At 37.5% G+C, this 26,861-nt stretch overlaps 2 protein-coding genes across 4 annotated transcripts; one reads left to right on the top strand and one right to left on the bottom strand.

The window, feature by feature from the left end:
• LDLRAD1 (low density lipoprotein receptor class A domain containing 1) lies at positions 1–14,512 on the top strand. 2 transcript variants are annotated; one of them, XM_083358475.1, is made up of 6 exons: positions 1–1,050; positions 1,504–1,558; positions 3,865–4,026; positions 7,378–7,515; positions 11,717–11,845; positions 13,187–14,512. In XM_083358475.1, the coding sequence occupies exons 1-6, from the start codon at positions 1,030–1,032 to the stop codon at positions 13,333–13,335; spliced, it is 654 nt and encodes a 217-aa protein (XP_083214601.1). In that variant the 5' UTR covers positions 1–1,029; the 3' UTR covers positions 13,336–14,512. The 2 variants fall into 2 exon arrangements, with proteins under 2 accessions (XP_083214601.1, XP_083214600.1); XM_083358474.1 differs by having other exon boundaries at positions 3,862–4,026.
• A 1,698-nt stretch (positions 14,513–16,210) lies between these two features.
• On the bottom strand, positions 16,211–26,738 carry LRRC42 (leucine rich repeat containing 42). 2 transcript variants are annotated; one of them, XM_083359348.1, is made up of 8 exons: positions 26,549–26,738; positions 25,511–25,989; positions 24,081–24,212; positions 21,766–21,884; positions 19,463–19,551; positions 18,662–18,775; positions 17,760–17,844; positions 16,211–17,391 (listed from the first exon to the last, which is right to left on the bottom strand). In XM_083359348.1, the coding sequence occupies exons 2-8, from the start codon at positions 25,972–25,974 to the stop codon at positions 17,138–17,140; spliced, it is 1,257 nt and encodes a 418-aa protein (XP_083215474.1). In that variant the 5' UTR covers positions 25,975–25,989; positions 26,549–26,738; the 3' UTR covers positions 16,211–17,137. The 2 variants fall into 2 exon arrangements, with proteins under 2 accessions (XP_083215474.1, XP_083215475.1); XM_083359349.1 differs by having other exon boundaries at positions 26,431–26,639.
• Between the last annotated feature and the right edge of the window lie 123 nt (positions 26,739–26,861).

Genomic DNA, 26,861 nt, shown 5'->3' with positions numbered 1-26,861 from the left:
CTTCATCTATGCATTATTTACCATGAACTTAACGGACCCATAAGTAGACCATGATTTTCGTATAGCTCTCTCGAAAGTTCTTCCCTATCCAAATTTAACATTCTAGAAATGCAATTGAAAGCTATTGCTTTTAAAATTGTATTTGAAACATTAATGCATGGTAAAGTGGAAATTTGTTTACTGTTAAAAAGAAGGCTCTAAAATATTTGTTCCACGTTAATAGAGTATTTTGGGAAAACCCCTGAACAACTACAAAAGACTGAATATTGTCTCTGGACTATTTTTAAAAGACAAATATAACTCTTCTAAGCACTAACTCTTGGGATACATAATAAGTTCTATATCAATTGTTTTGATTTTTACTTGCAGACATTAAATTGTACTAACTACAACTAGAATTGCTTTACATTATTTTTGAATTCCAATTCTATGATGTTTCTGTCTCAAATTAAGCACAGATCTAAGGCTAAACCCAGGTTAACATTAAATAAATTGAAATATACCTTTGTAGGTTGAGAGAAAGTTGTGCATTCTCTGTTGGAAGCTCTTCAATATATTGCTATGGATTCTTTGTTCGGTATGAGAAACATGAACAAAACCATATTCGTCATTCTATGATAAACTCATTAAGAGAGCCAGTAGTTCAGTTTTTATAATATTCAGCTTTTCTTTCTTCAGTAAGCAAAGCCTACTTCAATATTATTATCCAAAACTTAAGGTTCTGCTCTGAGAACAAATCTGACAATATAAATCAAAGGGGATTTTTTTTTTCCTTTATGCTTGCTTCCGTTTTCTTCAATATGATGGGGATGAAGTCCTATGTAAAAGAAGAAAAGAGTCATTCTCTTTTGTTCTTCTGTTTCTCTTAGTAACCAGGTAACCCAACCCCAGGTATGTAATCAACACACCACTTAATAAAAGCTAGCTCCTCTTTCTGTCTTGAGTAGCAACACCATTTTAATACTGATGATTGAATGACCAGAACAACTTTCTTGTCAGTATAATCCTGCTGGGCTTCAAGAAGGGAAAATGAATAGAACTTACCCTCAGGTAATCAGCCATCCCTTTAGGATAATTATAATTTCCCTTATTGGATTAAAATAATAATTTTTGTTTTCTATAAACAAATTACAAATGCTTGAATAGCATGTGCAGTTACTTTAGTAACAGGAAATTGAATTAAATATAATTGAATATTTTGATGTTTACATAGTTCTACAAATATGTGTAATGGTATATGATGTAGTCTTTTTTTAATTTATTTCAGTTATTTTTCTTGTATCCCTCAAGGTTACATAGAGATTTTCTCCAGTTTTATCCCAGCAATAATGCCCTGTGAAATGATCCCAATGCGTTGCAATGTGCTTCATGGGTGTGCATCCCCAGACCTCCTGAACTTGGCCTCCTGGTCCAAATCTACTGCTTTAACTGACGTAGCTACTAAAGTAGTTACTTGCTTTAAAGTTCTTGGCTCAATATTTATTTTATTTTTATTAATTATAGAATGTTGATACGGATTCACTGGGTTCAGCCAAATCCCATCTCACTGATAAGACAGGTAAAAAGTTCTGAATACTTAGTGACAAAATACTAGATGCTTAATACATATGTTGAAATGGTTTTTTGGGAGAGAGTAGAAAATACACAGCACACCAATACACATCTAGTTAATATTGCCATATGAAATTTTTATGGTTTTGAATTAGAAAATTGTTAACGGTGTATAATTATGTTAGAAATAGAAAATGCTACCCATTCAAAAATGACTTTACGTAGGTTACAAGTAGGAAATGTATATTATGAAACTTGGAACAGAGAGAGATAGCATTACCTAAATCCGTATTAAATATTAAATTAATAAATTTAATAACATTTGCATATTTTAAGTATAACCATTGCTGCATTTTCCAATATTCTAATCTAGAATAGTGGATGGATGGATGGATGGAAAACCGGGTAGTATTTTTAAAATCATTATTATTCATCTTCTTTTACTTCTTCCTGTGCATATATTCCCAGTCCTACTAGCTGGGGATTCTGTGAGTGATGGTCCAAAACAACTAGAAGACATGAAATTGTACAAGGATATACTAGCATTGTACAACTGAGTAAAAGACTTTGTAGAATTTCAGGATAGATTCATAGCATCATAAAAGAATAACAGCTGTTATTTTACTTAGTTTTTCTAAAGCATTTCTATGGCCACTCAGCTCACACAAGGCATACAAAAGGGGAAAAAATCATAACCAACAAATACAAAAGGGGCAAATATAATTAAAAGCTAATAAAAAGAAAAAGAGGCGATTGGGGCAGAAATATACTATAATTCCTCAGTGTTGGTCTCTATACACTGATCCCTCAAACAGAAAGAAGCAGGTCTTCCCTGTCTTTGTAAAAGGATTGTACGTATTAGCGTACAATTAGCGTCCATATCTACGCTAATTGAAAGAAATAGAAACATATGCACTTGAGAAGGAAATGGGGAAAAAATGACATGATTTTCCTCTGAAATAGCATCAATGGAAGGATCTGATATCACTCATCGGTACAGAATAATAGAAATATTGAGAAATTTGTTCTCTGTTAAGTTATTTAAAGATTGGAAAAGTAAAACCCAAAATGTGATAAATATACTTCTCTTGGGCTTAGAATCCTGTTTGTTTCCTCAGCTTTCTTGTAGGGTTCACTGAACAAGAGGCATAGCTTGGAATACACGCCTTACTTGCAGAAGATTCAAATTTAGTCTTCAGCTTGTCCATCTAGCAATAATAATGATAATGATGATAATGATAATAATAATAATAATAATAATAATAATAATAATAATAATAATAATAATAATAATAATAATAATATAAGTTGGAAGGGACCTTGGAGGTCATCTAGTCCAACCCCCTGCTCAGGCAGGAAACCCTATACCATTTCAAGCAAATGGCTGTCCAGTCTCTTAAAAACTTCCAGTGTTGGAGCATTCACCACTTCTGGAGGCAGGTTGTTCCACTGGTTAATTGTGAACATTACAAACAGGAAGTTTCAAAAGAAATATCTTCCGAACGACTAAATAAGGACCCTAAATTTCTAAAATAAATTATGTAAAAGACAAATGTATTTGTTTTTTAAATGTTACCATATAATTTGATGAAGACCAATTTGGAGTTCCTGCTGGACAAAATAGTCTTTGTGTTCCATGGCATTAGGGCAACAGGAAGTCCCATTAGATGAGTGTTTCAATTTCAGCAACTTTTAAGATGTGTGGACTTCAATTCCTCAAATTTCCCAGCCAGCATGAAGTCCACACATCTTAAAGTTCCTGAAACTGAGAAACACTGCATTAGATTTTGTTTTAAAGAGATTTGGAGAAATGAAAATATTACAAAATTCATGCAGCTATACAGGCTTCATTTTTTAATGTGAATAGATCCTATGGTCCATGACAAGAGCAAAGACTTTTAAGCATATAAATATTTTATATTAAGGAAAAAGTAAAGTCTCCTGTATATCAGGATCAGATGATGGGTCACTTCTCTGTTGCTTTCCTGACAATGATGCAGAAGTGCCCTGACACTTAACATCTTCAGGAAGTTCTTTCTTTTACTTTTACATCAAGACACAGCCCTGGCACTCCTAGTAACCTCCCTTGCAGATTCCAATCAGGTACAAGTTGCTTACATTTTTGTGATCTGCCACAGTCAGGCAAGTGCTGCTCACTAAATGGAGTAAATTGCAATGATGCTTAGAATCCATGTATTCTCCTCATGCCACTCTGATGGTCCTGTGTAGGTCTTTTAGAAAGAAATTAATTGATGGGAGCTGGCAGAAGCCAATATGCGCGTGAATTCTGCAATAGTTTTCTTTCAATAGCAGGTACCACTCATGACCAACCAGACTGCTGTAGAAAGTGTTTTTCTTGGACCCTTTGCACTCGACGATGCATCTGTGTATCTGCCATTAGTCTTATTATACTTGGTATAATCATTGCCATCATCACATTGGCTGTGACTGTCGGCATTCCTCCTCCTACCCCAGGTCAGTTATTTCCAGATTTCAGTTTTAGTCTGACATAGACATCAACACCACAGGAAGAATAGTCATGGCTCTTTCAGGATGTCGGATGGCAAGAGGGTTGTCTGAAATATCAAGAGTTAGAAAAAAGGAGATCTTGCTTGTTTATCAATATAACCAGCAATGGGCATTTTTAAAGCATAGGGTTTAAATATGTCATTGATAACCACTTCAGAGGGACTCCTATGCTTTCCCTGTTCTTTGTAAAGTTTCGCTGTAAGGAAAATATCTATTGCTTGTAATATTTACTTTGGGGTGGTGTTTTTTTTTAAATTTACTATTATAAGTATCTTCCATAAACAGCTGTCTATGGATTGATTCAGATACTCTTGATTTTGAAACAGCGTTGCCATGGTTGCAGCTAGGTGCTAGAAATGATTATTCTAGCCTTATGACCTAGCACAGGGGTAGGCAACCATGGCTCTTTTATGACTCGTGGACTTCTGATCCACGAGTCCATAAAACTCCCAGGATTTCTGATCCTGTTTAGTTTCTGGGCAAAACTAGGTCAGCCAGCTACTATCATCTGTATTGAGGTAAATCAACATACAACCCATAAATGAATCACTTGATCACCTCTTTCTCTGTCCAACTGAGCACGGCAACATTCTTATGGTGGATTTAGACTAAACTAGGTTCAATAAATCTAGGGAAGCTAATTGACACATCTAAAGAATTATTTCCCTCTTGATAAAAATGCGTCTATTTCTTAAAAATAACAAATTTTATAGAATACCATATTTACATTATGCAGGACAGCATGTCACTATCATAAACAGAGAACATAGTGCAGCCTCATATATTATCCTTGTCCCACTCCATCTTTCATTTACTCATTTAAGTTGGAAGGTCTAAAATGAGATTATAAGGTTATTCAGTTGGATGTAATTGCAGCCTTCAGATTTCCGTGCTCAGACTGGGAAGACCAGGGTGTAGGTGGCAGAGCCACCTTACATAACACTTCTATGCTTATACACGCTCCAGTAGAGTATAAAAGGAACTTCTTAGATGAGAGATAGGACAAACCTTTTAATTGTATGTCAGCTATATAATTATACAAACTGCTTTCTTGAATCAGATACTGTAACATCCACAATATATCATGTTTTCCCAAAAGTAAGGCCTACCCCAAAAATAAGCCCTAGCTTGATTTTTTTGGGGTGGGTCTAATGTAAGCCTTACCCCCAAAATAAGCCCTAGATTTAGGGGAGGCACACACTTAAAAATCAAGCTAGGGCAGGGGTGTGGATCTGTCCCATGCACCCCACACCCACTTACATTGCAGCTAAGCCTCTCCTCGCTGGCCCACTTTTTCTGCGGTGTCTTCTGCAGCCAGGCCTACATTTCTCAGTCACAGGCCTTTGGTTCTGCAAGAGCTCTTCACATTGAATCCATAGCTTGGTACTTGGCTCATAGGCCTTCTAGGAAGGCTTGATTGCAAAATGCAGGCTGGAATGCAACTGCAAAATGAAGCTGCTCCTTCTGCCACAAAAGAAATGGACCGGCTGGGCGGGGCTGTTGGATCCAGAGGTGAATAAGACATCCACCAAAATACGACCTGGTGCCTCTTTTGGAGGCAAAAAAAAATAAGACCCGGTCTTATTTTGGGGAAAACACAGTGTCAACGCTGCTAACATTGGATGTTCTTGCTTTGACAACAGATGGAAATGTAGCCATTATTTTCTCTATCACTTTTAGAGTTCGTTGATGCTGGGAGGGAGAATGTGGATGAGAATCCAGCTAGTCATAACAATAATAACTCAGCCGTGGGAACCCAAGGTTATTAGGTCCAGAGTTGATAGAGATTTGGCAGACTGGAGAGCTGGGGAGACAGCCCGCGCTTCAAGTTAATTGGGGAATGTGATTTATAACTGTTAATTGGAGGAGGGAATTGTGCTTTGCTACTTTGTGCCAGGGGAGGGGAATTCAGTTTTTGGCTTCAACTATGTAGTGTCAATATTTTGTTTCTCAAATAAAAGATTCTTTAAGAAAAACAATGCCTCAAAGTTTTTTTGAAGCGATTCATCTGTCGGAACCATGACACATAGTAGTTGATAATTGGCCAGCATTTAGCTAAATGAGTGTTAATAACTCCACTACGATATACCCTGTCAGTCTGCAATTCACATTAAGTTCCATACCTTTTGAAGATGAATTTGACTGCCACTAAAAGTTACATAATCTAATAAAATTAATCTGGCAGCTGTCAAAACACTTGAGTGCTCAATGCTTTGTAGGATGCATATGAAATCATGCATATGTATCTTAACCTTTTTCAAGTAAACCCAATTCTCCTTTAGTTCTCATGCTTTTACCATGATATAATTAACGTGATACCTGTTACAACATTATATAACTGAATTTTTATAGCTAGTCCTTGACTAGCAACAATAATGGAACTTGTCCATTACAGTCATAATGGTCTTAAAACAGGTCACCCATGTGACCAACCTGATTTGACAACTTTTGCAGCAGTCATTAAGTGAATAAGTCATTAAGCAAACCAATTGTTTACTATGGCAAGATTTCCTGAAAACCAGAAGTAAATGCTGGTTATTGGCAAAAACATTATGAAACCTGGTCACACGGCCACAGGATGCTGCAAAAGACTGTAAATGTAGGCCTAACATGCAGTCATATGACTGCAGAGCGGGTCAGCCATTGGAACTTTGGAGCTGGGTTATAAGAACTGGGGAGATCCATCATAAGTTTGAATGGTCCCTAAGCCACTGGTCATAAGTCAAAGAATACTTGCATACAGTGCAGTTAATATTTGACACACAATATATGTGACATGACATATGTGACATGATAAAGACATAAATGTTTTGGTATTTGATTTCCAAAGTTCACATAATTCCAATTATTGGCCAGAAGGGGCTGCAGATGGAGGCTTATCCACCTGATCTGGCAATCCAGTAATATGGATATGGAATCTGTAAAGTAAGTATAGTGTTAGGGAAACTGGCTATGCTCTCCTGCAAATTATGTTTTATGGTTTTTAATGGTTTTACCGCTTTTAATTTTTTGACTGTTATACAGTACTGTTCTTTCTGGTTTTAACTTTGTATACTCCCCAGAGTCTTAGTGTCTACTTGTTCTGTCACAGTTTTGTAGAAATTATGTTGAATTCACCTTTAACAGAAAAATGGAAGGAAGGAATTAGAGTATGTCTGAAGATTAATTGTATGTGTAGATCTAAAACCATAATCTGAACTGGATCAAATTTCACAGAGGCATATGCTATAGTACTGTTAGTTCTGATTATCGAGTGTCAGTATTTACAATTTGTTTGCTCTTGATTTTATTTTTCAGTTAACCGTTTATGTGTGACTGCCAGTAAGCAGACAGGCTTTTTATGTGATAACAGAGAGACCTGCATTCCAGCCAGTGAAGTATGTGACACAAGAAAAAATTGTGCCAATGGGGAAGATGAGCAAGAAGCATTATGCAGTAAGAGACTTAAGTCCTTCCTCTTGTCCTCTTCATATTTTTATTTTTATTTTTTTTAATTTTAATTCCATTTATATCCCGCCCTTCTCCGAAGACTCAGGGCGGCTTACAAGCTTAGCAGTAGCCTTCATTCTATGTATATGCCTGCTTATTAGGGCTTTCACACACACTCCAAGCGGCATTATTACAAAGTCAGCTTAATTGCCCCCAACAATCTGGGTCCTCATTTTACCTACCTCGGAAGGATGGAAGGCTGAGTCAACCTTGAGCCTGGTGGGATGCGAACCTGCACTAATTGCAGGCAGCTGGTGTTACTTAAGGAGGCATTAGCCCACTGCTCCACCAAGGCTCTAGGATATCTTAGGCTCCTTGTAAAGAACATGTGATTATATATTCTGCAGTTTTAATGTATCATGTTATTATTTCTATTTAGAAGGGAACATTTAGTTATTTATGCTACACCTTAAATCAAACAACTGGGTTACTATAGGGCTACAAGATCTCAAGGTCCAAAACTGCTGTACAAGTGTTCTTAAAGCAATATAGAAATTAATAGGCAAATATGTTCGCTCATATGCATATTCATTCCTATAATGTTTTAAAGACACTTGCACAGCCTGCACATTAAGTTGCACAATACCTTGAGTAATTTCTCCCCAATAACATTTGAATTTGAATGTTTGTGGTTTTCAACTGAATCTAAATTTATTTTTCTAAATAAAATCCCTTTATTCTAATATAAACATTTCCTAAGCTGAAGAGACAGCCCATAATATCAGGATAAGCACAGTGTTCCTGAAAAGCAGAACGTGTATAGTACAGGTAGTCCTCAGCTTACAAACATTCATTTAGTGACCATTTGAACTTACAACAGCACTGAAAAAATGTGACTTATGACCATTTTTCACATTTACCACCATTGTAGCATCCCTAAGGTCATATGATCAAAATTCGGACGCTTGGCAACTGGCATGTATTTATGCCAGCTGCAGTGTCCCAGGATCATGTAATCACCTTTTGCAAACTTCTGACAAAGTCAATGGGGAAGCCAGATTCACTTAACAACCATGTTACTAACTTAACAACTGCAGTGATTCATTTAATTACTGTGGCAAATAAAGTCATAAAATAGGACAAAACTCAATTAACAACTCTCTTGCTTAACAACAGAAATTGTGGCCTCAGTTGTGCTTGTAAGTTAACAACTATCAATACTAACATGTTGCTGTAGTTTTTGAAACAGAAATACTATCATAACTACCAGAAATGAACTAAGAATAAAATGATCCTAGACCTCCTTGATTTCTTCTACTGTATCTGTGCATATTTCTCATTTCAGCAAATATTTTTCGTACAGTTGCATTGTTCTGCTAACAAATATGGATGTTTTTGCTTTGGTGTCAAATATTTTTTGCATTCATCCTCTGCCCCAGTTCATTTCCCCCCCCATCTTATCCCCAATCCATATGGTCAACCAAGTTTTACTATGTAATTATTTGAAGATGACCCCATTGGGACTTTTTAAAAAATCTGTAGCATAGCTCAGGAAAATACAACAAAGAAGAGAAAAAAATGAGAAGCTAGAAGGAAATCTTCATTGACTTTGGATGGCTTACATCATATCTGAATTTCCTAAAATATTGTGTTTTAAATTACTATTAAGCTATCGTCAAAGACAAGATTCAAAAATTCTGCATTTCTTTAGCTCCACCACTGCAAGCTCCGGTTGTCCCTTTTTGAAAAATTAATACATTTTGTCTTAAGATTACAATTAAGAGATTTGATCTGAGAAGTTGATTCTAACTGAAATGTAACAATAGGTCTTGATCACTGTCCCATCTGACACTTTCTTTATTTCCACTTTTTTCAGAAGCTAGATTCATACATTGCACTAAGCCTAAGGCATACTGACTTGACATCTTAGGCTAGACTGAACTGGAATTAGTATTACCGTAGTAATTATCAGGGGGTTGTGGGAAGTCAACCTTTGTCTTAACATGTCTGAGCAATTACGATTTGTAATGTGGAAAAAAATTAATTCAAAATTAGATTTATTCCTATACGGTCTCTAACCCTCCTTTTGATCATTAACATGACCTGCAAGTAACTGAAACTGGAATACTGTGTTGCAAACAAAGTCAATACAGTGTTGCAAAGATTGCTAATCCACTTCTTTCACTGATATGATTAATGCCCAGGCTAAAGTAATTAACCTGGCAAATAATAGCAGACAAGGAAAAACTTTTCCCAATACAGAGTTTCCTTGGGTACACAGAAATGGCATCCAAAGTCAGCACGTAGATACACACCAAAGGAAAAAGATCTACGCACACACTAAGCAAAGTAAGATAAGTTTTCCACCAGTCCTGCACATCTATCAAATTAAACATTACAAGGGCACATTCACACATACCTCGCAAAGGACCATTTCTCCTATAAATATTTCTGGCCTCTGTACCCCAAATTGTAGCTATCTCAAGCGCTGCTTCTATGTTGTCGAGTAAATTTCTTCCTCTTCAAGCAACCAAGCCCAGGGGCATTCTTTTGCAATCCCAGCTCAGATTTGGACTAGAATATTCTTCTGACAGTAAGCTGTCTTTAGAGTTGAACATAGGTTCTTTTCTAGTGTGATTTGTTTTGTTTTGGCTTACTAGATTGTATGTACGCAGACAATTATGGATTGTTGAATAAACCATAGTTTAGCACAAACTGCAAGTTTGATCAATGCATCTTATTTTGGCCTGTAAACTCATTTTACCAGGAATCCCTGCTTTTGTACACTATTCCCTAAAAGGCCATGCTCATGGGTGGGGGAAAAAAAGAACTAGTTAACAAACTCAGGTTGTGGCAAAAATACTTTTATTGGTATACAAATACAGGGCTTCTTGGTACTCAATATACAGAATACAGAATAACGTAGTTGGAAAGGACTTTCCTGACTCATCCTCTTCTCAAGCGGGAGACCTCCTGTACCATTCTGGACAAATGGCTATCCAATCTCTTGTTAAAAACCTCCAGTAATGGAGATCAATAATGGAGATCAACTCAACTCCTTTCAGGAGTTCAGAATTTCAGTGGTACACTTTAACTAAGCAAAACTGGATTTTTTCTAGGTACACTTTAAAATTACAATCGGTATATAAAAATATTTAAACTTTGGCATCCAAAAGGTTTAAACTAAAAACAGCAACTGAAATAATTTATTTATTTATTTATTTATTTGTTTGTTTTTATAGACCGCCCTTCTCCCGAGGGACTCGGGGCGGTGTACAGAGGAAGGAAGAGATACAGATTGAACAATAAAAACAATAGTAAAACAAACTGGGACCCCCAATTAAAGCTATCATGCCAGGCCGGATTGCTGGAACAGGAAGGTTTTTAAATCGCGCCGGAAGGTGCGGAGGTCGGGGGCCATCCGGATTTCGGTTGGTAAGCTGTTCCAGAGGGCTGGCGCACCCACTGAGAATGCCCTCCCCCTGGGGGCCACCAGCCGACACTCCTTGAGCGGTGGCACCCTGAGGAGGCCCTCTCTGTGGGAGCGCACAGGACGGTGGGGTGCTGACATTGGCAGAAGGTGCTCCCGTAGGTAGTCCGGACCCATGCCATGTAGGGCTTTGTATGTCATTGTTAGCACCTTGAATTTCACACGGAGGGCAACCGGAAGCCAGTGCAGCGCACGGAGGAGAGGTGTGATATGGGAGTATCGGGAGGCTCCCAGGAGTGTCCGTGCCGCTGCACTTTGCACCAGTTGAAGCTTCCGAGTGGATCTCAAGGGCAGCCCCATGTAGAGAGCGTTACAGTAGTCTAGGCGAGAGGTCACAAGGGCATGGGTGACTGTACGTAAGGCATCCAGGTCCAGATAAGGCCGTAGTTGGCGAACTAGTCGAACCCGAGAGAAGGCCCCCTTGGTCACAGCTCCTATGTGATCTTCCAGGGAGAGCATTTTTTAAAAAAAACAACAACCATCAAATCGATTCTGAAATAAATAGTGCAACACCCAAAAGCTTGTATTTCTAAGCAAAATCCGTGTTCCACTGACATTGCCAGGATATACCTTATATTTCCTTCAGTATTCAAGTTTTTATACTTGACAGGTTGGGGTTTATTTATTAGGATAATATTTTTTCTTCACAGGTCACATTTTAAGAAACTTTTTTTTATATACCATTGTAAGCTTACATTTGTTTGTTTGTTTTGGTAGATGATTTGCCAGAAAGTCTCCCTGGACACTTGATATTTTATTGCAAGAATCGCAGGCTTTGGATCTACGCAGACAAAAGGTGTAATGGATTTAATGATTGTGGAGATTGTTCTGATGAAATAGGGTCACGTGAGTCCTTTTTAAATATAAATGAATATTTAAGGCTTTTGTTGTCTCCCAAAGTGTTTTACATTAGTTGACCTCACATTCACACGCGCACATATACCACAGAGGGAAAACCGAAGACTGGTTATTCAAACCCGGAGCAAAGGAATGAAGTGTAATACAACATAGAACTATGCAGTTCTGACTGGTTTGTTCCTGCTTTGCTGATGTTCTTCCTTATGCAGGTCCTTTGACTTTCTGGCCAATGGATGAAAAAAGGTTAGGTAGTTCCATAAAGAAAAAAAAGGAGTCCCTGTGAATTTTACTTTGCTAGTCATTGCCAACTCTAGGGGTACAGTACTCATCTCTGTTTCAAGACCATAAGCTAGAGTTTATTTGTTGTTGTTAGCTGCGAAGTTGTGTCTGACCCATCATGACCCCATGGACAACGTTCCTCCAGGCCTCCCTGTCCTCTACCATCTTCTGGAGTCCATTTAAGCTCACGCCTACTGCTTCAGTGACTCCATCCAGCCACCTCATTCTCTGTCGTCCCCTTCTTCTCTTGCCCTCAACCTTTCCCAGCATTAGGCTCTTCTCCAGTGAGTCCTTCCTTCTCATTAGGTGGCCAAAGTATTTGAGTTTCAACTTCAGGATCTGGCCTTCTAAAGAGCAGTCAGGGTTGATCTCCTCTAGGACTGATCAGTTTGATCGCCTTGCAGTCCAAGGGACTCGCAGGAGTCTTCTCCAGCACCAAAGTTCAAAGGCCTCAATTCTTTGGCGCTCAGCCTTTCTTATGGTCCAACTTTCACAGCCATACATTGCAACTGGGAAGACCATAGCCTTGACTATAAAGCTAGAGTTTATGGATGGATATAATTATAAATTGATCAGCCCCCACTAAGGGTTTTTAAAAATACCTCTTCCATTATGGTCTATGCCTTGCTTTCTTTTCTGTACATGCTCTGCCACACCATACAGGCCCAATATATTCAGGGAGTAATATAAAACTGGCAGAGCATGTTTGACTAGGAAGCGCAATGGAATGTAAAGTGCTGTGTTGCTATATTATTTACTGACCAGCAAGATTTTTTCCTGAAATAGCCTTGTAAATGAATGAATTGACATAAATATATTTAAAAGACTCAGAATATTCTTTGGCATATGATTTCTCTAATCTTGAGCCTTTCAGATGAATTAGGGCTAGAGTTCTCATAAGTCTAAGTCAGCATTGCTCACAGCCAATGTTTCACAATTCTGGGTGGGGGACACTTAGGTAGGGTTACCCATTAATCACTGTACGATTTTCAGGAAGAAACATCTTACGAATGGTGTTCATGTGTGGCTTCTTTCTTTTTAATCTTGTAGAAGCCAACTGTCCTCCTTGTGGATCTCAGTCTTGGAGTTGTACCGTGGTGGTCTTCTACGATTATTGTACTTGCATTCCTAGAAGCCTTTGCCGAGATGGAATACAGCATTGCTTTGACTGGTCTGATGAATACCTCTGTACAAGATAAGCAGATGATAAACATAACCTTGGAGAAAATAAAAAGCAATCCACTGAGAACCAGGCTGCGATGGAATTGCAGTTAATTTTAAAGGGACCTCACAAAGAACGTTTTATATAGTGTTGTTGCTCTTCACAGCATTTGCCCTGCTTGGTTGCGGGGCCACTTGTTTTGCACTGCAGTCACCTAGTTCTCACAGTGAAGCTATTCATCCATGACAGCCAAGAGGATTTTGGTTTTCATTCAGTTTGTCACAGAGCCTGTCACTGCTGTTTCCAGATCAATGGCTTGTTTAAATTCAGTCTTTATAATCTTCTAATCTTGCACAGATGCCTCATGTACCAATAAAACACCTCCTTATTTGTAAATCAGAGGTTATGAACTTTCAGTTTATATCAGCTTAAGTTGTTTATGAGAGGAGTGTTTAAATATACTGCTCAAAAAAATAAAGTGAACAGAAAATAAGACATCCTACTATTAAATACAGTATATTGTGTTGTTTAAGTGTTCCCTTTATTTCTTTTGAGCAGTATATATAGAAGAGCCACGTCTGATATTTAGATGGCAGGCCAGGAGCCACACTCCAAACACTCAAACTAAAATTGAATTCAATGAAATATAATTTGTACATTTTAATATTTATTTATTGTCCTTTTCTTTCACATTAGAAATCACAACTTGGAACAAATGGCCTGCAGCAAAGGTTTTTGAACATTGCATTGAACAGGATACATGCTTTCAGAATGCATCCCTTTAATAAAGAGGAAGCTCAAGCAATGTTATATTTGCAATAAAAAATAGTACTTATTACATACTGGTCCATAGTGCTTTACAGCCCTCTCTAAGAGATTTACATAGCAGATTGCTCCCAATGATCTGGGTCTTCATTTTACCGACCTCGGAAGGTTGAAAGGCTGAGACAACCTTGAGCCTATCAGGACTGAACTCCTGGCAGTGGGCAGAGATATTCTGCAATACTGTACTCTAACCACTGCGCCACCATCGCTTGGATTGTAATCGATCCTTGGCTAATAAGCAGTAAAATCACCTTAACAACAACAATGGGGATTACTGGGATGGCTGTTGCTAAGTAATGCAATCATGATGTCTCGCTTTATAATTGCATCACTTAGTGACCAAAATCTCAATCCTAATTGTGGTTGTAAATTGAGGACTACCTATAGATCCCTCTACTGTCTAGCCTGAAAAGCCCACCCTTTCATGTTTTTAAATAATTCAAAATAAAAATATTTTCCTACGGAAATTATAATTCCAAAATCTTACTTCATTTTTTTTGGGACCCTGAGAAACTTTGTAACTTTCTAAAATCAAAATTTAAATCAACCCTTTTGCTGTTTATTCCAGAAAAAAATCCTTCTATTTAAACTTCTTTTGCTAAGGATTGAAGGAGTCTCACCTGATGCTGTAAAACCTGTCAATTCAAAGTTTTCAAATTAAGAAGTAATTTCCATGACTAGAAAAGTATGCAAACCCAGTGGTCCTTAAAGATGCCGACTGTGGTTTGAGCAGGATGGACATTCCCTTCTCTCCCCGAGCATTAGACCTAGCAGAGAGCACTGTCTTGTAGTCTCTTTATTAGGAGCAATTGTATGGACCACTTGCTGGTGATCTCAAATCTCCCACCTTGTCTGGAGAGGAATTATGAAGAGCCACTCTACTTGCCAGCTCTTAATTCTGCCATAGTCATCAGCTTCACTTTACCAGAGCCATTTTCAGTTTGCCATTTCTTCCCCCAAAGACACCTTTTTTTGTGTTTTCACATGGCAGACAAGTGTGCTGATTTTTAATGATTTTTAATGGTTAACTCAAGGGTCTGGGAAAAATAAGAGTCCATAGGCCATTTGCAGTCTCAAGATTTACGTTCCCATCTGGGCGATTACCGATACAGGCAAGAGTTCAACTGGAGCGGATGTTTGGGAAAAGTTAAATGATGTAGGGAGAATCGGCAAGAATTACTAGGTGGAGAATGGTGACCCCTTCATGGCTTGCTCCCAGAATTCCTGAGCCAGCATGCGCTAGACAAACTGGGAAAGAAATCACATAACTATATACAAAGGAAAAGTTTATGAATGCCCCCTCCCACATCCCTAAATATTTGCATCTATTAGTAAATTCGTGCTAATTGTTTTTCTGAGCAAGGAATTTCAAAGGAGAGCAAGTATGATTTTCTATGCGTGGGGTGTATTACTGCTTAAACAAATTCCAACTAGCTAAAGATTTATACTAGTAAATCCTCAGTTTTGATTATGCCGTGATGGGCTCAGATTCGGAGTCAGAGGAAAGGACCGACGACAAGCAGCCAGCTCCAGCGCCACCAGATGGGCTGCCAAAGCAAAACAGCAAACAGATACAATCACTTTCTGAAGGGTGTGGAACTACCATCCCAACACAAAAGCTTGGAGGCTGCAAAGAGCGCAGAGGAAAGGCACTAAAGGAGCGAATGGGCTACATCAGGGCTGCTTCTATTAAAATGAAGCAGCAAGGATAAGCTCTCCATTGACGACAACCACCTGTTAACTCCCCCTCCATGTATCCTGATTTGTGAACCTTGCAAAACTGACTTTGAACTGGCTGACAGATCTGCTATAGGCTTTGACCCTCAAGACTTGACTCTAGCTGACTACTGTTCTGAGTGCTGCTTTTATTCATCTGTAAGCCAAACTTGCTAACCTTTGGCAGGGAACTTACCTCTATACTGTGTGTGTTTGCAAGCCTCATTTAATGAAGAGAATAAAACCATCCCTTCCTGTATTTGGATACGATTGGCCTGGGACAGGACAGTTTATAATGTGGAAAGGTCAAATTTAATTGGCAAGTTCCAAATTTTGAAACCCAAAATTGCACAGGCAGTTTTGTATTATTATTATGTTTTTTTGAAAAAGTGCAAATATATATTTTTGAACATCACAATTTACATAAACAGTTCAACAATAACACTCTTCAGCCTTTAAGTTTACTGCATTATATTTAATTCCTTGTGGTCAAGTCTCGCCCTGTTTCTTCAGATACAACATACAAAGTGGCTATATCACGCAAGAATGACTTGCGTGAATTAAGACGCCCAACAAAAATCAACACCCGGGGCAAAAATGAATCATTGCTAGTATCATTTTCAGCATTTTCTCAGTGAACCCACCTTATGTTTATCTAAACATCGTAAAGTGCTCATTTATTGTACGTACAGAAGTACAGCAAATGTTTATGGAGATTCTCAGTCATCCAGGTTATAGTTATCCCAAAGATGCTTTTTCATGAGGCAACTGGACTTGCGCGTTTTTCTTTAAAGACATTTCACTTCTCATCCAAGAAGCTTCTTCAGCTCTGACTGGTTTGTGGGGAATGGAAACTTTCAACTGTTCCAAGAAGGCTCCACACCCATTTGCACTACTCAGGTGACCCTGGAGACACAGATAAGCTTCCAGGTAGCTTTAACGACTTGCTAAAAGAATGCAAATGAACAGCTGTCCGCAGGAGTATAAATCTTTCCATTCCCCACCATCCAGTTAAGAGCTGAAGAAGCTTCTTGGATGAGAAGCAAAATGTCTTCAAAGAAAAACAAGAAAGTCCAGTTACCTCGTGAAAAAGCATCTTTGGGATACAGCGAGCGTTTCATATTCTTTATAGTAGTTTGAAAATAATAATCATAATGATGATGATGATGATGATGATGGAAGACTACTTTCCAGCCCATTAACTGCTAAAATAGAATGCATCATTTATTTTCCAAGTTTTTTTTGTTCAGAGAGACAAAGCTGAACATCAGACAATTAGTTAAAAATGTTTACTTTATTCAATAAGAGTTTAGCAGGTCCCATTCTGTCTGTGAAAAGCTAAAGAGTTCTGACTGAAGATGCTGTTTTTTCTGCTCAGCTGCAATTCTCCTTCTCTTTGGTAATTCTTCCATCATTTCCATGTCTCTTTGTGGTAAAGGATTATCTGATATCTCTGTTCTTTCTTTGTAGAACTGCAAGTTCTCATAATTTTCTCTTTGCTTTTCTCCTAACAGTGATTCTGGAGATCCTTCTGCTCTGGGTCTTTTTCCATCTGCAAACAACAACAACAACAACAACAAAAACCTTCTCATGAAGTGGCCACAACTGCATTTTTTTTGTTTTGGCCAGCACCATCAAGAAAAGAACATTAACTTATACAGATAAAGCATTTTGAAGGCTTCCAGATGTTCAAAGGATTACTATTTTAATTCTTCCAGTCATTTTAAACGAAGCCTGAGGAAAGTAGGAATCTTATTCCACAAGGAGAGGAGAAGTTTAAAAAAAAAACATTTCAAGTTAACTGTTACCATCTGTGTGTGTACAGCCTCTTTGGCTCACAGCTTCAGTGAGCAAAAATATACATCGATTTTTAAAAAGTAGTTTTATCTGGGACACAATTGTCTTTATTCAATTACTTACAGAAATGTTGAGCTGCTAGTCTAGATTTTATACTTTCTTTTGGGTTAACTACTTCTAGGACGGCATGCTTCCACTGCAAGATAACCTGAAAAAGTTAATTTCCATACTGAGTATACTGATAAAGCTAAAAAGAAAAAAAAAGTTCTACTTCTCTGTATGACAATCAACCTAGATGTAAAATGTAATATTAGTTAATTGTGCATAATTATGATACTTAAGATGAACAAGTATCATTAATGTCAAAACTAAGTGATACAGTTAACTGAATTGAAAGAATATGCATTATAATCTCTCTAATAGTTATCCTTTTTACAAGTTTAAACCAAAAGTAATAATTCATTTTAAAAAGTTCTTGTTAAATAATCATTATTTATTTATATTTCTAAACCAACCTTCTCCCTCAAAGGGCTCTACAATATATTATATAATATAAAATAATACTTGTAATAACAATATACAAAGCTGAAATTATTATTGATAGAATATCCACTTATCTATATGTATTAATTTAATGCATCTAAATAACAGAATATTAAGAATCTATTATATAACTGTCATACTGAAATAATACATTGTATAAAAACTGAGAACATGGAACAACATGATCTACATGGTTAGATTTAATAACATGTCAAAGGACTGAGCTAGTTCTACATTAATATATTATGGATATGCTTCAAATGTTACTCATTTAATTACTATTTTGTATATTCTTTTTTATTATACAAGCAATGTTACATTTTGTTTGTACATCATATCTTCTTGTAGTTATACTTTATGAATAAAATGTTTAAGCGTTAAAAAAAAAGAAAACATTTGTTATTGAAGCCTGACATTTTAAAACGTTCAGACTCGTTTTACTGTTTTATATTAAAAATGGATATTGATAATTTAGAAAGTACCTGCTCTGCCCATCCTTCTGTTTTGCAGCTGCTATGATCAAATTCTTTTAAAGGGATCTTCGAACGGACTAGGTCTATTAGTGTCTGGATTTGATCAATGACTTCTTTTGTGTCCTAGCAATAAAGAGAAACCAAAATAGATGGGCTACGTTCATGTCACACAGTGATGTCCATGGTTTGGCTTAGCAAATTCAGCCTTTTTGTTTGTAAAGAATGCTTTATAGTTTAGTACAATGAGGTGACCACACACTGATTTTATTTATTTATTTATTTATTTTTACTGATTGAAACGATGCCTAGCTCCAGATGATTCCGGGTGCAAACAAATGATATGTATCCAGAGGAACTCAGTAAAACACAATCATAGCAAGCAAAATCTTACAAAGACTCTCACGCTACTCTCTCCCAAGGCCTAGAACAAGGATATCACTGCCTCCTGGAGTATAACCAGGGTGGGTGACATATGGGTCTGAAGAGAATATTGTTCCAGAGGGTGTGTGCCATGATTGACGAGGCCTCAATAGATTATACTGTTTTACAGAAAGGACTCACAAGCACACTGACTCTGCCAGATCTTATCAGAATGTTTCCTTGCAATGTTTAAAACAAATCGTGGCTTAAGATTAGTTTGTGAATCCCACCCACTCTATAAAACAACAAAGTCAATGACAAGACTTATGACAAGACAGAAATGTTAACCTTTTTATATCTGATAGTGTATGGGATGTGTGCGTGTGTGTGTGTGTAAAATACACATGTGCCTAAATCTGGATGTTAAACAAATTAAATGCTTCTTTTTACCCTGAGGCCAGTCCCAGAGAGATCCAAATAGTTCAACTTTCTGAAAGGATGCAGATACCGAACTCCTTTATTTGTGATTCCTGGATTATCTATATAAAAACAATATCGCATTAAAATGAAAGCTGTTTTACAAACACTAAAGGGCACACAAGAGATAAAGTAACCCAAAGCTACTTAAATGTTTCTTAACTTGACCCTTGTTAGAAATGCTAAACAGCACACCAATTAAGCTATTATTGTTACTTAACTGAAAGGGGTTTGGAAAGCTTCATTTTCCTTGCCAAAAAAGGACTATATTTTAACAAGTCTGGTTACATTTAAGTGGTGCCTTCGGAATTACAAGAAAATATAAAATAACAAACTATGGATCGTCACACAATTATGAAGCTTCAAAATCTAAGGGACTGGTTTGGACAAAACTCAGCAGCCTTTTTTCGTGCAGCTGCTGATAAAAACAGGATCGGCAACATGATCGCCAACGTCCGATAACGGATATGGCACAAGAAGAAGAAGATTGAGCACGGTAGGTGCCTTCTAGGTCTCTTCTTTCAGGTGCTGTCATGTCCAAGGCTTATGAAATGATACCTTCTTGACTGCAGCCTCTCTTCTTTGAAATATTACCTTTTCTGGTTAGATTAGCCTTAATTTGTTATATTTCAGGAAAGCCATAAAATAAAACTTTTTTTAGAAAGGCTTGGAAGAGGATCTGGAGGTTATTGTTCTGGGTGGATTTAAGCTCTATGTAATATTGCTTTTGCTACTGAAATTATTATTTTGTTATACAGTCTTACTGCTTTAATATCCTTATGGTAGGAAAGAAACATAAACCACTCAAGAGTCCTGTTGGATTAGAGCAGGGGTCTTCAAACCTGGCCCTTTTATGACTTGTGGATTTCAACTCCCAGAATTCCTCAGACAGCGTACCTGGCTGAGGAATTCTGGGAGTTGAAGTCCACAAGTCATAAAAGGGCCAAGTTTGAAGACCCCTGGCTTAGAGTAGCGTATAAACCTGACACACACAAAAAGAAGAAATATCAAATTTCAGGACAGACATTTGCACTTTTTCTTTCCCCCTACAGACATTCCTCAACTTACGACCACAATTGAGCCCAAAACTTATGTTGCTAACTGAGACATTTGTTAAGTGAACTTTGCTCCATTTTATGACCTTTCTCATCAGAGTTGTTAAGTGAATCACTGTAGTTGTTAAGTTAGTAACACGGTTGTTAAGTGAATCTGGCTTCCCCATTGACTTTGCTTGTCAGGTTACAAATGTGATTATATGATCCTGGGACCCTGCGACCGTCATAAATATGAGTCAGTTGTCAAGCATCTGAATTTTGATCACATGACCATGGGGATGCTACAGCGATTATTAGTGTGAAAAACGGTCATAAGACTTTTTTCAGTGCCGTTGTAACTTTGAATGGTCACTAAATGAACGGTTGCAAGTCAAGGATTACCTGTCTGTGAATAATGATTAGATATTTGCCATCAGAAACTCCTGTTCCAGGTACAAGGATATTGTACCATCTTGTTTACTCTATTCAAACTAGTAACCTCAGTTCTACTCAAGGGAGTTGGGGAACATATAAGTTTAATACATTAAATTGAATTAAGTTAAATAACAAATCACGTATTTATTTAACCTGATCACTGAAGTCTTTCAGCAATTTACAACCAGAACATGAAGCCAAAATTAAAATTAAAAATAGTAAAAATCTAGAATTTGAACTCTTGTTTAAAATACGTCTTCATCTTGTTAAAGCAAACATAAACAATATATTTGGCAGTGAGTGCATTCTAAAGAAGCCGAACAGCTTCTGAGAAAGATCAACGAGTCATTACAAGGTAACCTCGAGAAACTGTAAGCAAACCTCCTTCACTAAGAGGGTAAAAAAGAAAGAGATATACATTCATATAAGCTGGACATATTCCAAGTTGAATTACTAGTCCTTTGCCTGGAAACAAATTGGCAGCCAGTATAATGATGTTATCATATGCATAATGGGATGTCTTTGACCAAGCCATAGGCTGCATTTAAAGTTCTGACTTTGCTGGTTAGAAGATCGCAAAAACTGATCACATGACCCTGGGACCCTACAACCGTCATAAATGCTTGCCAGTTGCCAAGCATCAGAATTTTCCTCATGTGACCGTGTGGAGGCTGCAACGGTCATAAGTGTAAAAAACGGTCAGAAGTCACTTTTTTCAGTGCCCCTATAACTTCCAATGGTCACTAAATGAATGGCTCTAAGTTGAGGGCTACCTGTACAAGCTCTGTAATCTTAATTTATACTTACAGGACAAGTCTAATACTGAGAGATTTTCAAGGCCTCTTTTCATCACTCGAACTCGTGCCGTCATTTTGCGAAGCCCAAAATCTGATAAGCAGTTATCTTTCAGGAGAAGATGAGTTAAACTGAAGTAAAATGTAAAAATTGCAGTTTTTACAGAAATACCTGGGGTAATGTTAATTGTTAAAGAGTATTTCCTGAAAAGCATCAATTATTATTTCAGGTTTCCTCTCTCAAATTGAGACCAGTGTGAACTCTTTATGTAATCACAAATATCATACATTAATAATGTTCAGAAAAAGAGCATTGATTCAGAAAACACATTTTAGTACCTTAAAGTTTATTTGTCTCAAAGGTCTAAGGTAAAGGTAAAGGTTTCCCCACACATGCGTGCTAGTCGTTTCCAACTCTAGGGGCCGGTGCTCATCTCTTGTTTCAAAGCTGAAGAGCCAGCGCTTGTCTGAGGACTTCTCCGTGGTCATGTGGCCGGCATGACTAGATACCAAAGGCGCACGGAATGCTGTTACCTTTCCACCGTCGTGGTCCCTATTTTCCTACTTGTATTTTTACGTGCTTCCGAACTGCTAGGTTGGCAGAAGCTGGGACGAGTAACAGGCGCTCACTCTGTTACGCGGCACTCGGGATTCGACCTGCCAAACTGCCGACCTTCTAATCGACATAAGGTCTACATAAATAATAAACCTGGTTAATGTATTAATCTAACCCAATTCATTGTATATCTTGAGTTGCAAATTTGAACAAACTTCAAAGAATCGTGAATTAAATACTTATGACACTATTAATCTGGAATGATTTCATTATTTAAACAGGGCTTTTTGTATCACATGGATTACAAGTATGACATGTATTAGTATGAAAAAGTACCTTTCTTTCTTTGAAATATTTAAGCAGTCACTCTTTTAAGACTCTCTGCTTAAAAAACTGTCCTCAGTCTGTGTGCTATACACATACATGCGCATGTCCAGAAAACACTTCTACGTGGACTATTAATCAAGAAAAGCTGTTGTTTGAACTATAGACCGGATTTAGATACTGCACTAAATCATGTTTTGGTTAACCTGGTATGTGAACTAACCTGTAATTGCTGGATTGATATAACATCCCAAATCATAAATCAAACTGGTTTTATTACAGCTCAGCATGATATAGCATGTAAACCCACTGTACACCCTCTTAAAATCTGAGGGCTGGGAGAATGACTGGGATATGGGATATATAAGGAGAAATAACAGGAAAATTTAAGTACTTCCTTCTATGTGTCTATGGAAGTTCTCAATCATCCAGTTAGAACTAAGGAAGCTTCTTGGATAAGAAGCAAAATATTATCAAAGGGGAAAAAAAACCCCAAGAAAGTTCAGTTGCCTTTTGGAAAAAGCTCCTTTGGTTCCTCCTTCTACATTTTTTCTGCCTTTGTGAAGTGCATCCTTGTGAAGGAAGAAAGCACTTATTTATAATTACCTGTATAGAGAGAACCAAGGTAATATACCGTAGTCCTTAACTTACGACCACAAACGACCCTCAAATTTCCGTTGCTAGGAAGTTAAGTGAGTTTTGCCCCATTTTATGATTTTTCTTGCCACGCTTGCTAAGTGAATCACTGCAGTTGTTAAGCTAGTAACCCAGTTGTTAAGTGAATCTGGCCTCCACACTGACTTTTTTTCCCAAAAGGTTGCAAAAGGGGATCACCTAACTTTGGGACACTGCACCCATCGTAAGTATGAGCCAGTTGCCAAGCATCCAAATTTCGATCATGTAACCATGCGGAGGCTGCAACGGTTAAGTGTGAAAAACAATCATGTGTCATTCATTTCAGTGCTGTTGTAACTTTGAGCGGTCGCCAAACAAATGGTTGTAAGTCAACGACTACTTGTAATTGGTAAGATGTAGGATGTCACCAGAAAGGTCCAGAATCAAATCAAGCATGAGCCTCAGCAGCTCTTTGGGTCAGTAGCTCTCTCTCTCTCAGGCCAATCTACTTCACAGGGTTGTCGCTTTGATGAAAAAAATGAGGAGGAAGGAGGGCTATGCCTGCCACTTTGAATTCCTGAATGGAAGTTGGGATATAAATCTAACAAATAAATAAATAGTGGCATATAGCGGCATGTAGCATGTACTTTCAGCTAGCACATACAAAATCAACCATTAGAACAATAAATCTGTAATAATTTATTTGACATGTAACAGATAAATGTATTTCAGGCTTGTTATAATTAAAACTGGAACTGATTTCATTTGCCATAGTTCTTTGAGCAATAAAAAAATGAGAATGCTAATTTCTCTCACAATTATTATTACTGTACCTGGACAGACTTTCATTGGTGACATGCTCTAGCAGCTCATGGTCATCACCAAGCTTACAACAGGACAAATCCAAATGTGTCAGGCCTCGGAAAGATTTAATTTCTTCAAGTTTTTCAGAGATAATTAGAGAACTGTAAAGAATGAAAACAAAAATGTAAGCTCCTACAACTTAGCATTTTCTTGGGCACTGTCTTCCATTGCTGAAAATTAATGCTACTAATCATCTTTACAAACAAACAACATATTGTAAGAAAATAATCTTGTTTTGGAAAGTAGTTTGGGTCTCATATATTTTGGAAAAAGCAACCACAGATTTTGTTAATGCCCAGCTTAAGACACTTCTAATTACGCTCAGTTCCATTTCAATGTAGTATCGAAAAGAACTCATGCAGAGATGTGCTGGTAAAATCATACAGTACAGTCAGGAAGGATCTCAGAGGTAATCTGGTCTAACTGCCTGCTTGTGTATGTTCTGCAGCTAAAGCAAGGATTAGGCTTATTGTCTAAAGCACGACTACAACAAAACCAATTTTCTTTCATTTACAATTTACAAAGCATCTCAACAAAAGGCAAAACTGATGCAGGTAGAGCTGGGATCAAAACATAGTTAGGTGCAAAGCTGCAAGGAGTAAGCCTTAATTCATTTTTCTTTAGATGTCAATACAGTTTATTTTCAAGTGACTCTGTTAAGAAGGTTGCAAGGAGTATTCCTGTACGTTTAATATCTAATACAAGCTGCCCTGGCCTGATGAGATGGGGTTGGGTTGTATTAATCTGTTTTAATCTATTTTTAATGTGTTTTAACTTATTCATGGGCATTTGTTTAATCGTTTTTAATTTTTGTATCTTGTTTTTTAATATGTATTGCCCTGTTCACCGCCCTGAGTCCTCCGGGAGAAGGGCGGCATACAAATAAAATTAATAATAATAATACTATAGAAAATGCTTCCTCAATAGGGTATTTTATGTGCCCGGGGGAGGAGTACTCCAAATGCTATGAGCATGAAGTCTTAACACATTTCTGAGGTAAATTAAGTTGAAGAAGGCTACCCTGTATCCTTTGTAAACTTATATGTTTACAACAACAACAAAGTCACAACAGCAGCACAAATTTAAAAACTTATGATAAACTAATAAGAATAGCTTATAAATATCAAGCCAGTAAGATTAAACTTCAGATTTAAATATCTTTCAACTGCAAATGAAGCGATAATTCTTCAGTTTCCAGCTATGTAACGGTTCAAAAAATAGATATTTATTTATTTATTTTATTAGATTTATATACCGCCCTTTCCCGAAGGACGGTTCAACCTATCCCATTTACATTGACTTAATTTCACAGAGCATTCCAATTTTACACTTTCTTGAAAATCAGTATATATGTTCCATTAGCATACAAACATACTATTAGCAAACAGTATGTGCTTACCCATTTCTCAAGCATAGTTTCTGAAGCACTAAGCATCCATAAGCATTAGTGAACGTCTGCAAAGCATACAGCCCTGTTTTTGATTCCATGAATTTCTGCCTAGCATCTGCAGCATAGAAAAGCTTTTCTGCTATCTGTTCTGGAAAGTCATTCAGTGAATCGACATGATTAATATTGACAGCAATATAGCTCAAAACTAGGCTGAAAAGAGACTTAGCAGAATACCGAAGACTTCCCTCCTTTGTGTAAGTAAAGATAAAGTGATCTGTCCTTCCATTGTCATTTTCCTTGTTGACACAAAGCTCAACAGAGAATTCTTTGGAGAACAATCTTGATGGCCTTGAATTTGGAGTATAACTAATTCCTTTTCCTGAAGCTTGATTTATCATAAAGAGCTGACCATTCTCTCGAACATATATTTGTTCTCCTTCTGGAACATTTTCGGCATCAAGATAGTATGACATTTTGCTTTCAGATTTCTGGAAGGAAAACACAGAATGAACAAGGTAAAGTGTTAAAGAAGTGGAATAATTTTCCAAAATTTATTCCACTTTTGGGTTTTTTCACTCATACAGATATTTTACTATTAAACACCTAAGCTGGAGGAGCTTCCCAAAAGCATAGAGATGATTGTATGTCTCTATGTCCTTGCAGGAGACAAAAAAAAATCCACAACAACTGTCCTTATTTTAAAATTGATAAGCTATAGCAATATTTCTCAACCCTGCAACTTTTAAGATGTGTGGACTTCAATTCCCAGAGTTCCACAGCCAACAACTTGCTTGCTTGCTTGCTGTGGAATTCTGGGAGTTGAAGTCCACACGACTTAAAAGTTGCCAAGGTTGACAAACACTACTCTATAGGGCAATATTAATCCAATCCACGAAGCTAAATATACATACATACATACACATACATACATCTGCTGTCCGGAGAAATTTTTGAAGACGCCTACAGCTTATTCGTATGACTGCAAAGGAGAAGTCAGCTTCGTTTACTCCCCGTATTGTAGTTAACTAGCAAATTCTTTCAACTTACATGCAATATAGTCAGGTTGTTTCGATTTCATCATCGAAAACAACCAGCAGCCTCCCCAAACCCACTCTTTTGAGGTATGCAAGTGGGGAAACTACCCCCCCCCTCACAATCCGTCGCCTCCCAACGAGGGAGTTTTCCGTGAAACCGCCCCAGAAAATACAAAAACGTAAAGGAAGAATCACTCGCCCCCACTTCGGACCGCGACATGAGCGCCCGTAGAAGACAATGCGCATGCGTGTCCGGGCGGAGACATTAGAGATAAAAATATAGAGCGGTTTCCCGAGAGAGAGAGAAAGAAAGGGGGGGGGCTTGT

This window comes from Vipera ursinii (assembly GCF_947247035.1).
Source record: "Vipera ursinii genome assembly, chromosome: 3".
Lineage (NCBI taxonomy): Eukaryota > Metazoa > Chordata > Lepidosauria > Squamata > Viperidae > Vipera > Vipera ursinii.
The sequence above is the reverse complement of the archived record's forward strand: the minus strand, read 5'-3'. Positions and strand labels throughout refer to the sequence as shown.